Here is a 14,225-nt window from a genome sequence, read left to right as displayed (position 1 = left end):
TAAATAAGGGCCCTGGTGTTCCTTTAGGGAAAAGAAGAGAGCCTTAGTTAAGTAATCTGAGCTTTAGCATAACAAACGTTACCAGCCCATTGGCCTCCATGCAACCACCCATTGTAGCTGTTAAACTAGGTGATTAATGCCACGGTCGAGAAAGTACCTGTCTCAATGTGCACGTGCGAACTTCCTATTATCAGCCTATTAATGCCTAATTTTTCAGTTCCGGGAAAAATGAAAACCTCTTTAATACCAAGTAAATTACCACCGAGTCAGAAAAAGAATCCAAATAAATAAACTTTTAATTATGATACATTACTTATTACAGTAAAAATTGGCGTTTTTATTCAAAAACAGAAGCACCAGTCTTAAATAACAATATAAATTATATTTAAAGTGAATCGTAGTAAAATACCGAAGGCAAGAACATAAATCAGTTTGTACATAGTGAGAAATGCTGAAGTTTCATCGATGTCATGCGAACTAAACATCTGAGTCCAGGTGAAGGTGTGTTACGGAATCAAAAAGTGAACCAAAACATGACTTGTACAGCTGAACACAAAATTCATTGAAAAGCTCTATTAACCAAAAATAGGAGTTTTACAAATCTGACTAATCCACGTTATTTTACACATGGTCCAGTGGCTCTTGGGGAATGTTAAGAAAACAATTACATTTTTTTTTCATTAAAAAACAACCTTCAAGTGTAGACAATATTTTCAACGCTGAAAAAAGCACTAAGATGGAGCAGAAAAGTTGTTCTTGTAGAATCAATTATCTTTCGGTGGTGTTGTTGAGTGGACAGTGAAGAGGGAAGAGGTCCAGTGGAGGGAGCACGCATCCGCTTCGACATCATGTGATTTCTGCAAAGGCGGTGATGTGGTTCTATAGACATAAAAACAGAAATAAAGGACACGTAAGCCTCTGATTGTCAGCTACTGCACTTATCTCTCCACATGCAAAACGTAGGCCGTTAGTTCAAGTGCAATTGTTTTGTTTACATCGGTATAATCTACTGTGCTGGTACAGAACGTCTGTTTGTGTGCAGGAGCATGAACAGAACATTAATTTAATGTAAAACCTTGCATTGATGCCAAAACCTGGCCTTTCTCAGCTGTGAAATATCTGTGTGCCCAGTTTCAAGGGTACAGTTTGCAAAATGTAAACATCTACTCTAGTTTTCCTACTGCATTTAAAATAGATTTATTTACTGATTGCTCATTTAATAAGCATCCTAAGATTACTACCACAAATGCATGACAGTTGCATATTTCCGGTACTTATATCTCCCTATACGTGATGATGCAGATTGTCGACTAGTTGGGAAATCCACATCAGTAAATTAAGTGAAATATGAAGCAACCCCTAAATTACACACTCAGATATAAAGTAATGGAGTATTTCTTTCCATGGCTGAGCAGCAATTTACTTACTCATGTTATGCAATGTGTATTGTGTCATCTTGTTGCGTAATGCAATGCGGCAGCCATTATGTGAGTATAGTTTGCGGTGTGTTCTATCAATTAAATGCTTCTTTAAAGCTGACGCATTTCACGGGCAACGTGCATTGACAAAGCCAATAGCAGCCACCACCATGGAGTATGAGAGTGGCGGTGGGAGAGGAAGATAAGATTAACAAGGTGGAACGAAGAGGCATGTGGAAGAGCAGTAGGACAACACCCGGGGCATCACCAAGGCCACCGTCTGGTCTGTGAAGAAAAGGAGCAAGACATGCACGCCCATCTAATGCTAAACAACACATGAAAGAAAAAACAAGCAGTTCAAAACGTCAGCAGTGGGGAGAAACTCCTTATCCTATCATAAGTAACGAAAAACCAGCTGTGCTTCAAGGCCAGGAAAACAAGCATTTACAATGCAATGGTCTCGTCTGTGTTAAAGTTAGAGCTATTGGCATTGCAAATGGCATTTTTTTCATTTTTTGTTTTCTTTAAAAACATAAATAAATGGTATTGTCATTTACAATGGCAATAGGTGAGCATTAGAGAGTAGTAGAAAGTATTAGCAGTGATTATTAGTTAGTAGAGAGTGACTAGTTTATTAATAGAGAGTATACTTGAATAGAGTAGAGTGAGTTGTAGACAATAGTAGTTAGTCTGTAGAGTAGATTAGTAGAGAGTAGTATAGACTGAGTAGTAGATAATGTGCCACTCACAGCAGTTGTTTTTTGTTTTGGGACTCAGTGCTAACCAGGACCCACATTTCACCGGGACAGACTCAGTGGGACTCAGCGGGACTCCAATCACGCCAACGCGGGACTGCGAGGACCAGCAGCCTCAGCTTTTGCCACAGCTGGTGCCTCTTCCCGCATATCTCCCGCCTGCTTGCTGCCTATAAACTGCTTGCGGCCCCCGCTTTGCGGGAGCCGCTCGCAGCAGTTGTTTTTTGTTTTGGGACTCAGTGCTAACCATGACCCGCATTTCACCGGGACGGACTCAGCGGGACTACAATCACGCCAATGCGGGACTGCGAGGACCAGCAGCCTCAGCTTTTGCCACAGCTGGTGCCTCTTCCTGTATATCTCCCGCCTGCTTGCTGCCTATAAACTGCTCGCGGCCCACCCTTCGCAGGAGACGCTCGCAGCTGTTGTTTTTTGTTTTGGGACTCAGTGCTAACCAGGACGCGTATTTCACCGGGACGGACTCAGCGGGACTACAATCTCGCCAACGCGGGACTTTGAGGACCAGCAGCCTCAGCTTTTGCCACAGCTGGTGCCTCTTCCCACCCATCTCCCGCCTGCTTGCTCTATATATACACGCCCCGACCACGCAACGCGGGATGCGTGCGGGCGTGCGCCGGGCGAAGCCCAGGCCAAGGGCGGGCCTGTTTTAGCCTGTTCTAGACCGGAGGAGACTGGACCGGGCTATCCCTCTTTCGTCTGCTGTAGAATACACACCTGGTTTTATGTAAGTTCTCCTGAGAGCGAAGATTTGTATCAGTAGTATGGCTGTACGTGAAAGTAGGAATAAGACTTTAACTGCAAGTGGCCAATTAACAGGAGCACTGGATAACTTCATAATTAGAGCTAATTCTGTTATTGATCAAGGGATAATTCTAATGGAGCGCCGGGTTTCGCAAGACCTAGCCATAGACCAAACGATCCTCCATGGGTCATTTTGCAAATGCTCGTACACCCGAGCACAATAGACGAGCCAATGCAACTGTTGTCCCAGTGATTCTACATACCCCACCCATTTTACAGGAGCAAGTTCATATTTGCCCAGTTGCCCATTCACAAACACCGGAGGCCATAGAGACCACTGTTGCTTCAATCCCGGTTAGTACTCCTGAAAGATCCAATACCCGACAGCTACGGGAGAGACGTGAGGGCGCGATACCCAAGAAGAAACGGGCTGCCACCACCGCTGTTGGCGGCAGGAAGCCTAAACTTGCTAAAGGTTCGGGTAACGATTGATATAACATCTAAGCACAAGGGGTCAAACGCACTGAATGATTTGATCAGCTGTGCGCCACCGTCATTGACTGTAACGAGTCCAGGATCAGCTTCCGCAGGTGTGGCTAAAACCATCAGCGGAACAATGGTGGCTGAGGATCCCCTGTTTCTAAAATTGGGTCCTTTATTGAGATCGTCACTTGAACCACTGGAAGAGAGACTCAGGCGCATTGAGCAGCAGCTCTCCCAGCTTGAACAAGTCACACGGGGTATTGTGGACAATACAAAGTCAAATAATCCGCATTCGGGTAATGTTCAATTTGAATACTGTACTTGATGGGACTATAAAACAGAAACCCCTCCCTTCTGTTGTGCCATCTACTTTAGACATATCCACAGTACCAATGGCAAAACCCGATGCAGTCTTGCCAGTATTTACTAATACCGCCAGAATGGGCACTATAGCAACTACAGCAAAATCAAAAGAGAGTGTTCAGGAATTATCCGCAGTGGTGTCTCAGGGGGACTGTAGAATTGATCTGCCCCCTGAAACTAGCCCATATCTGGTAGTATTGACAGTTGTTCCTAAAATAAGCAACCCCAGTCAGGATAAATTTATGTCCCTAAAAAAGAAAGTGTCCCACTGGCTCAATAATAACAGACCACAACCTCCTCTCATTACCAGTGAAATATTGAGGGTACGTAGGCTTTCCTGGGTGGGTCATAGCCCTAAAACTACTAGAGGCAATTGTGTCTTGGTAAACTTTAAGGATCCCCGCACTGTGGAGTATATCTGTAAATGGAGCCGCAACAGTACTGGGACAACTATCGACTCCCGCCCATTGTCATATTTTTATCATTCAACCAGTTTGTTAGATTGTGGAGCTGATTGGTCCCTGTTGATGCACCGTCGGGTGGGTAGGGTTGAGAGGGGATGGTATGGGCGGCCAACTGCACAGAGCCACATATTCACCCAAAACAGGTTCAGCATCTTGGAAATGGTCGATTGACTACAGCACACCAAGGTGGAAACATCGGGCATCACTCATAGTAGGTGTAACACCAATTCTGGTGTAGCTGTGGAGCCATTCGATAGCCAACTATCTAGCGATCCTCCCGATCTTCACCTTTATACCCAGGGGACTACCACAGTAAATGGCGAAGATGGATTGGGGAGTACAGTGTTGTCTCACACACTGGAGTCCCCCCATGTAGCCGAGAGAGAAAGGGCACCACTGGGGTGTGATACTATTGTCCCTAATGTTACCAAATTGAAGTGTCCGACAATATTGTCATGGCATGTGGCAGGTCTAAAGCACAAACTAAACTGTCCAGATTGGGGGTCCCTGGTGGATAAGAATGACATTTGTCTCTTTCAAGAGACTTGGGTCGGGGATGGACAACATAGAGGGGGATTTGCCTCTTTCCATGTACCTGCTAGGTGGGGAGGGAAGGAACGACCGTCAGGATGCCTCACCATCTGGGTTGGTCTGCACTTGGGCTGCATGGCTGAGACCTTGGTCACATATTCTGATGATGTCCAGTGTATTGTTCTGAAGCGGCCAAATTCCTTTAAACTTGCCATCGTGAATGTTTATTCACGTCCGGTAAATCTGGCCACTGAATCCGCCACCATTTATGAATTATCGCATTTTCTGAGTACTCTTTCTAGTGATTCTCATCTTTTGGTGGCTGGGGATATGAACTGCCACTATGAGCCCCTTTTGGGGATGAGTCAAGGTGCTCTCATGGGAGAAGATGACTATTGGGACATTCCTCCATGTCAATCCCCATGTCCTAAGTCTTAGTCTCCTTAGCGATCCAGATTACGGCCCTAACTTTAAACAATTCTATAAGGGCCTGCAACAGACGTACACCGTCCGATACTCCATCGATGTGTACCTTTAACAAGAGGGGTCAAGAATCTCGCCTTGACTACATCATGGTTGAAACACGGATGTGGTCTAAGGTCATTGACCTTAAGGTAGTCTCTAGGGTCGACAGTGATCACAATGCACTAAGCCTGGAGATGGTTTTTCCTGGGCCAAAGGAAATTCTAACTCCAGACGTGGTAGACCAAGGTGACAGGATGACACTAACAAATGATAGACGCAGGGTCAAGTGGGGGAAAATAGTGGAATCCCCAGATAAATTAGCTAAATTATACAATACAATCCTTCCTCTGTTTTTGGAGGTTGGTGTTCTAAACACCCACCTCTGTCTACAGATTATAATGAAAAATTAAGGTCCCTACACTCGGACGTGGTCTCTAGCCTAGCTGAGGTTTTTAATCCCCAGGCCCCCAAGAGGAGGAAAAGGCAACCAGTTTCTTCCAGGTACAACTCAGCATGTAGAAAGGTCAGAGCTGGTTACGGCTCTCAAGACTGGGAGTAATAAACCTAAAATCCGTGAATTGAGATTGTATTATAAAGAGGTAATGGGACAAGCAAAGAAGGATTGCGATTTGGAAAGATGGTCTAATTTAACCACCGCTTTAGACTCGAGGGATGCATGCAGACTCTGGTCAATAGTCACCACAGGTTCTGGAGAACCAAAATCTGCCATAGAACCCAATATTGACGCATTGGTGTGGGAAGATCATTTTAAAGTTTTATATTCAATTGAAGCAGGTATGGAAAGTAGTTTGGCACCCGCAGTTTTAAATGACCAGCAGGAGGAGCTAGAGTTTACCTTGGAGGAGGTGTGTCAAGCGATAGGGAAACTGGCAGAGGGAAAGGCCCCGGGTCTTGACAAATTCCCGGGAGATCTCATTAGGCATCAACCCAGGATTTGGGGCCCTTATTTGGACATTGTTTTTAATGCAGTTTTGAGAGGTATGGAGGTACCCTGTACTTGGCTGGGAGCGGAGATAGTCCCGATCTAAAAGAAGGGTTCTCCTCTGCTCTCGGTCAACTACAGGCCCATCAGCCTCATTGACGTTCCGCAAAAAAAATTTGCACGGCTCGTCCTGGATCGCCTGCTGGCATGGATGGAGGAACACGAAGTCCTCAGCCCGTTTGGTTCAGGAGGAACACTTCCACCATGGACCAGATCTTTCCCCTAATACTATTGTATTGGAAAACAGCAAAGATTGAGGGTGGCAGCCTCTACAAGGTGTTTGTGGACCTCTGGTCCACTTTTGATCTAGTGCCCCGGGGGAAACTGTGGCTGGTGCTTCAGGAATTGGGTGTTCCGCCCCAAATCCTGAATGTCTTGATGAGGTTACATGAGGGGAACTATGCGCAGGTAAGATGCAGGAGGAATGGGGCGCTGTCATCCAGGTTTCTAGTTGACAGGGGGGTGAGGCAGGGGTGCGTTTTGGCACCGATCCTGTTTTGCCACTATGTAAACGGCGTAATCTCACATCTGGATGGTGTCCCCAAAAATGATGCACTTAGGTTGGCTGGCAGGAGGGTGTCGGCGATTATGTTAGCTGATGACACCCTCCTACTTTCCAAGTACCCTATGGGGATCCAACGAATATTGGATGGCTTTGGGGATTTTTGTCCATGCCGTGGCCTGGAGATAAATGCTGATAAAACAAAATTTATGATATTTAATCCCCCGGCATCCACCCTGGGTACTGTGAGATTGGAAAGGGTTACGACTTTCCAGTACCTAGGGGTTATATTGCATGAAAATCTGTCCTGGGGACCGCAACAAATAAAATCGCAAATGAAATTGTCCCCGTTGGCGGGGGGGTATTCTCAAAGTTTCCAATACTTCAATATTTAACCCCTTCCATGCTCATGACAAGCTTAGTTCATCATGCAGCACAGTGCTCCTGTGCTCATGACCACACCCCTTTTTATTGCTGTCCAGCATAGCAGGGGAAAATATCTAGCAGGGATGTGGTTAAGCCAGTGAGCCCCGCACTGGAGATTTATAAGACTCAAGCGAGGGCCGCGGCCCTCTATGGTGGGGAGCTATGGGGGCATTTTTGCAGTCCTCAAATCCCCAAAACGGAAACAAAATTTATTAGACAGCTACTCACACTCCCGCAAAGCACCCCGCTTTTCCCCTTAAGGCTAGATTTGGGGCTGAGACCCATAGAAGATGAACTAGCACTAAAACCCCTCAGGTTCTGGTGTAGGCTCTGGACAACACCAGATCTTCTGAATTATAGGCAAGAGCTTAAGCAAATACTAAGCTATAATAATGCAGAAAATATTCCCTGGCTTGTGTTCATAAAGCATGAATTTCTAAGATTGGGATTATCTGCTCTGTGGCAGGATCCAGAAAGCGGCTGCCGCGAGTTCTTGCACAAGTCCCTTACTACGATTTTTATGGATAAAAAACGTAACTCTGTTTTGCATGACTCGCATGGTGGCACTTGACCAATTCCTTTTTAGCATTCAAAGTTTCGTATTTTTTTGAGGATTTCATGGATCTTGTCTTCCCGATTTTAGCTAGGAAACTTTTTATACAATGGAGATATAGCACTTTACCCGTAAGAGCTTTTACAAGCAAATGGTCAGCCTCTACTAATAAGTCTTGCCCAGGATGTAGCTGTGATGTAGAGGATGAACTTCATGTGCTCTTCTTCTGTCCAGCTTATAGCAAATCCAGGAAGTATCGGCTAGTACCTTTATGCAAAAATGTGGGTTTTATACACTGTATACACGCTTTTAGAATTCTAAAAATTGATACTTCTAGACACATTGTATTTGTACTTTCTAAGTACTTGTTAGCCATGTGGTTCAAACGACGACGCCTAACAGACAATGCATGCTAAGGATTAAATATCTATAAGCTATTGTACTGCAAAAATTTGTATTATACGCTGTATGAATCTTATCATTTATTGTGTCTATTCAATGGAATTCTATGCATAATCTCCTTTTGAAATATGTTTTATCTCTGTACTCTTTTATGGCAAGAACAGCCGAAATAAAGAATTTAAAGTAAAGTAAATTGTAATTGTAAATTGATACTTGTATAGCGTACTACTAACCCGCTAGGGTCTCATGGCGCTTGTACGAATACCGCTGTGGAACCCATCCTGGCTTTCCCTGTGAGGCGTCCACTCCTGGGCACCCCCAAGGTGGAGGCCAGGCATCCTTAGCGTTGTGGGGATTAAGCAAGCTATTGCCCAGAGTTGCAGAGTGGGACTCCATGATTGGAATAGGCTCCGAGGCAAGAAATACCAGGTCCGTGGAATTTTTGAGCCCATGACCCGCCTAGGTGGGGAATTGAACCCTGGTCTTGGGCTAGACCTCTGCATCAGGGTCTGCCGCTCTAACCATTGAGCCACACTTCTCCAAGTAAAGATAGTGTGGAGAGAGCATGTAGGAGTTAGTGAATAGTAGAGACAGAGTAGTGAGTAGTAGAGACAGAGTAGTAGTGAGTAATGGAAAGTACTATAAAGAAATAGATTAAGTGTAGTGAGTCGTAGATAGTATATGGAGTAGTATATCTATTTAGTAGAGTGAGTAGTAAATCACTTTTAAAATAGAGTATATATTAGAGAGCAGTAGTTAGTACTTTTGAGTATTCAAGTGTAGTAGAGAGTAGTAGAGTAGTAGAGAGTAAGTATAAAATTGTGGATAGTATAATTGAGTGAGTTGTGAGGAGTGTAACTTGTACGTAGGATAGAGTAGTTAGAGGGTGTATTAGAGTGTGATTAGTAGAGTGTGAATTGAAAGTATTTGAGTGTAGTAGAGATTGAGTAAAGTGTGAGTAGCCCCACACACAGACACGGAGCCCCACACACACACAGAGCCCAACACACACACACACACACAGAGCCCAACACACACACACAGAGCCCAACACAAACACACAGAGCCCAACACACACACACACACAGAACCCAACACACACACACAGAGCCCAACACACACACACAGAGAGCCACACACACACACACACACACACAGAGCCGCACACACACACACAAAGAGCCACACACACTCACAAACAGAGACAAACACACACACACAGAGAGCCACACACACACACACAGAGCCACACACACACAGAGCCACACACACACACACACACACAGAGCCACACACACACACAGAGCCACAGACACACACAAAGCCACAGAGACTCACACACACCCTCACCCCGGGGACTCTCCTTATTTACAAATGGGTTATTCAAGGCCCCCACCAACTCCCAGAGCTCACCCGTTGCTTCCCTCAGTCCAGGTCAATCCATGCCCTGGGTACCCACTGCCCTCACCACATGTCCACCTCTGCCCAGTAACGCCCCAGGGAACAGAGGCAAGAAAAGCGATCACAACCAGGGAACAGAGGCAAGAAAAGGGAGCACAACAGGGAACAGAGGCAAGAAAACGATCACAACCAGGGAACAGAGGTAAGAAAACGATCACAACCAGGGAACAGAGGCAAGAAAAACAAGCACAATCAGGGGGCAGAAGGCAAGAAAAGGGGCACAATCAGGGAACAGAGACATGAAATGAGCACAATCAGGGGGCAGAAGGCAAGAAAATGAGCACAACCAGGGAACAGAGGCAAGAAAAGCGATCACAACCAGGGAACAGAAGCAAGAAAAGCGAGCACAACCAGGGAACAGAAGCAAGAAAAGCTTGCACAACCAGGGGGTAGAGGCAAGAAAACTATCACAACCAGGGAACAGAGGCAAGAAAAGCGATCACAACCAGGGAACAGAGTCAAGAAAAGCGATCACAACTAGGGAACAGAGGCAAGAAAAGCGAGCACAACCAGGGAACAGAGGCAAGAAAAGCAATCACAACCAGGGAACAGAGGCAAGAAAAGCGAGCACAACCAGGGGGCAGAGGCAAGAAAACGATCACAACCAGGGAACAGAGGTAAGAAAAACCAGGGGGCAGAGTCAAGAAAAGCGAGCACAACCAGGGAACAGAGGCAAGAAAAGCGAGCACAACCAGGGAACATAGGCAAGAAAAATTAGCACAACCAGGGGGCAGAGGCAAGAAAAGCGAGCACAACCTAGTACTTTCCTGACTTCCTCCTGGAGCTGCCAAGCTCTCCCCTTCCTCTGACACTGTCTCTACCCCCTTACAGACTCCCCGGGCCCCTGCATGGGCCCCATGCACCCTAGGGAGTGGAGCGAGAGCTTCCACCCGGACACAGCCCCGCGCCCTAACTCACCTACAGGTTAAACCAGCAGGGCAGTGGGAGGCAGGAGCCGCCGCTTTCCTTAGTAGGGAGCCCGGGGGCTGTCAGCATTCACCCGGGGCTGCGCCCTCTGCTGCCCGAACATGCACTCGGACAAAGTTCAGGGGTTTACCGGAGGCACCTCTACCTGCGCCTGGGTTGCGGCGCCTCAGACACCAAACAAAAGCAGCCAGCACCTGAGCACGGCTGAGGGAGGCGGCCATGGCAGCGCGTTACAGACCCCACTTGTACCCTGTGCAGGAGGGCGGCCTCGCCCCTCTCCTCCTGCACACCTGGGTGGCACGCACCAAGAGCTCAGAGCCCCAGCTCATGGCTGTGGAGGGGGTGGCGCTGCAGGTTTCTGTCGCTGGGTCTCGGACTCCGCGGCTCTGGGCCTGTCTACGTCTCCTGCCCGATCCCTCTCTTTGCCTGGGAAATGAGGGGCAGGACGAGCTGGGCCGGGAGGCGGGCGGTGTGTGGGGCATGGACGTGCCCACCCTCCGCGTCATCCGCAGCCCTGGGGCTGTGGTGCAGGCCGGGAGGGGAGGCCACCCAGACCCAGGCCGCCCGGGCTCGGTGACTCACGGCCAGGAAAGGGAAGGAAACCGGCCCGCCGCCATTTACATGAGTCGAGCGTGGCCTCCTCACGGCCCTCCATGGGTTGGACACACGAGAGAGGCGTGGGACGTATAGGTGAAAACGGAACCTGACACCGGCCACATGTATTCACTACCATCGCATCATGTCAACCTACTCCCCACTTACCCTTACTTTACACTTGAAAAAAAAAGAGGCTGACCGGGCTTCAAAGTGCGTACCCGGGCAGGGTGAGACACAGCGTGGGGGCAGCTCACAGGTCTCCTTCCAGGAGAGACGTCGGCAATGGCATGGCTCCTCACCGCATGCCCAGCAGTATGGAGAGGAGGCAGAGTGCGAACCCGGGAAGGGTGGAACACAGAGAGTCTACAGTGTGTCTGCTCACGCTGCCTGCACGTGCCAGTTGGCCCTCTGATTGGTTAATAAGGAACACCAATGGTAGTGTTTATTTGGTAGTTGTCAACGAATCGGAGAGCAGACTTGGGCGTGCAGGCAGCGTGATGGGGGGCATGTTTTGGACTGAGGACGTCACGGAGAGAAAGAAGCGAAAAAACACGCCCCCAATCCGAAAAAGACGGGGCTTAAATTGACAGACAAACCTCTTCTCCATTGACTGGCCACGTTTAGGAAGCCAGCCAATGGAGAAGAGGGGCGGGTTAAAGCCTCACTACTGCGCAAGCGCAGCCTACACTAGCCAAGACCTAAAAAGGTGAAGAAGAAGGAAAACCATCCTATAAAGAGCAGGAAACTTAAATTGACGAGAAAGCGTGGAATGATGAGCAAGGGCTGGCAGGGTCTGTGACAGGCAGGTTAAACTGTCTGAAACAAGAGCTCAAAAACTGAGACTAACTTATTCTAAAATAACAATTTAGTTAAAGAGACAATCCAACTTGTGTCTCACAATGATAAATGTGTTCCTTCACTACACATCAGATTCAAGAATTTAACGCAATCCATAGCTGACTTTAAGGCTGAAAACCCACGTAGGGCCTTATTACGAGTACAGCTGTGCTGAGGGCTGCCATACTTGCATTGGCAATCAGACCACAGCCCCGACTGCGGGTCCGCCTGCGGTATTTTCGAGTCATACTGCCACCTCCGCTGGGATCCAGGATCCCACGGTGCTGGCAGTGGGGTCAGTGGAAGTGATATGCTGACGGTTCTGATGAAGGCACCACCAAGCATATTGCAACTTGTCTCTCCACCGCCCTTTCCATGGTGGGGAGCCTGTCATGAAAAGATGGTGGAGATACAGGTAAAAGGGCCCTGACAGGGTCCCCGACCACATCTGGACATGGGGTGTATTCGGAGGGTACATGTTGTGCCCCCTTACAATCGCACCTTCGTTCCTGCACAATGTGGCATGCATAACATGGTGCATGCCACACCGTGCAGGAATGTGCAGTCAGCACTCTCATGGTAGCGGACTTCATGTTGGGCTCTCCTATGAGCCTAACATAGCACAGGTGTGAGACAACTTCCGCACCACCTGCCTGCCCTAGCTTCATCTCGGAATCCGGCCGGCAGGTGCACCGCGGCCTTGGTGGTCCTCCTGTGGGCTCAGCAGTGGCGGTCCTACAGGAGGACGGCCAGACTCATAATAAGACCCTTATTCTCCCGAAGACTATTGATTTTAAACCTTTTGTGCCCTGTGATTTTCCTTGCATGTTGCAAACGTCTTCTAGTATCTATGAAGGTTTATGTGTTACATCTTTTTAGAGAAAAATTGACTAAACCTATGCCGCAGACATAGTTTACATGATACCAACAACCAGGACCACAGGGTCTCATATACACATTGAAAGTGTTGGAAAATCTTTTATGTGCAACCATTCAAAATGCCAATGTTTTCAGTAAACAATTTGTTGTGCTTTTTGTCAACGTTATGACTTGTCATAAATTTAAAAAGCCTAGTATGTAATAAAAATATCCAGTATTCTCCTCTAATGTCAATTTTATAGTATTAAGTAAAGAATAGGTTGACAGCATCAATTAACATAATTGTAATACTGAAACACAGAGCTTTAGTAGAGATGTTGCCTGTTGTACTCTGTCGCACCCAACCGATGATTTGCCAACCATTGACCCAATGTCTTTACCTCCTTCTTAGTCACACCCACTGGGAAAGAGGCTGGTCATATATTCTAGTACACTAATACCCCCTGTAGCAATTTGTCTGATTGTGTACGACAGAGACGTACATTAAAATCCCCACCCATAATTATCATAGCCTCCAGAAATGTTCCCTTGACCTTCTAAAAAGATTGATCAAAATCCTCCACTCATTGATTTATTCTGAAATGCTCTTCTTTATGGATGTGCGTTTATCAACATAAACTCCCCACATTCGTTGCTCTTCACCCTTAGCTCTACCACTGAAATGTGCACTCCAATGGACATGTTAATTATGTTAAATGTTTTTTTACCTACCTTAGTGGAAATTAAAGTCAGCACCCCTGCAGAGACTCTACCCTTCCCTCGCTTAATAATTTACTTAAATTACTGTTAATGGCTGCAAAGTCCTCAATGACTTTGTCATTGTGCAACCAGTCCTCCTGCAGGAGTACTATGTGGTATTAAGGTTGCAAAAGGGCGTCGCCCTTCATGTTACATTTACCTAGTTGTCCCACTCTTACGTGCTCCAATACTGCATCAATAGGGATAACTGATCCTTTAGGTCATAGCTATGGATTGACCCTCTATACTTCCCAGTGCGATTGTTTGCTATTACAATTCTCAAATTCTCTGAAGGCTATGGGCCGAACCATATCCCTGAAGGCTTGACTTTGTTGTTGCCCCTTGTGGGATTTGGGGGTCTCTAGTTGGCACAGGTAGATACTTGTGACAATTAGGGACCCTCTCCTCTAGTCAGGACAAGGGGAATACACACATAAAGTAACCCCTGCTCACCCTCTAGGTTGCGTGGTGCGAGCAGTGAAGGCTCATTTCAGAGGCGTTGTAAATTAAGCAGTTGTGGCCACATACAGTAACCCAGTGACAACACTACAAATGGACACCACACAGGTTTTATATAAAAAATAAGTAGACTTTATATAGAGTTACCACAAGACCATAAACAACAAAAATACACACTTTGATTACTTTAAGATGGTAGA

The 14,225-nt window shown here is 46.8% G+C and overlaps 1 protein-coding gene across 2 annotated transcripts in view; it reads right to left on the bottom strand.

The window, feature by feature from the left end:
* Positions 1-278: 278 nt before the first annotated feature.
* Positions 279-14,225, bottom strand: part of PLPPR5 (phospholipid phosphatase related 5) — a 622,523-nt gene continuing 608,576 nt past the window's right edge. For both annotated transcript variants that reach the window (XM_086954660.1, XM_086954669.1), the window contains exon 6: positions 279-879. In XM_086954660.1, the coding sequence (XP_086810786.1) occupies positions 847-879 (33 nt within the window). In that variant the 3' untranslated portion in view covers positions 279-846. The remainder of the gene's footprint in view (positions 880-14,225) is intronic.

The sequence above is a fragment of the Lissotriton vulgaris genome, chromosome 1_1, assembly GCF_964263255.1.
Source record: "Lissotriton vulgaris chromosome 1_1, aLisVul1.2, whole genome shotgun sequence".
NCBI classification, from domain to species: Eukaryota; Metazoa; Chordata; class Amphibia; order Caudata; family Salamandridae; genus Lissotriton; species Lissotriton vulgaris.
This window is presented reverse-complemented; position numbering and strand designations above follow the sequence as displayed.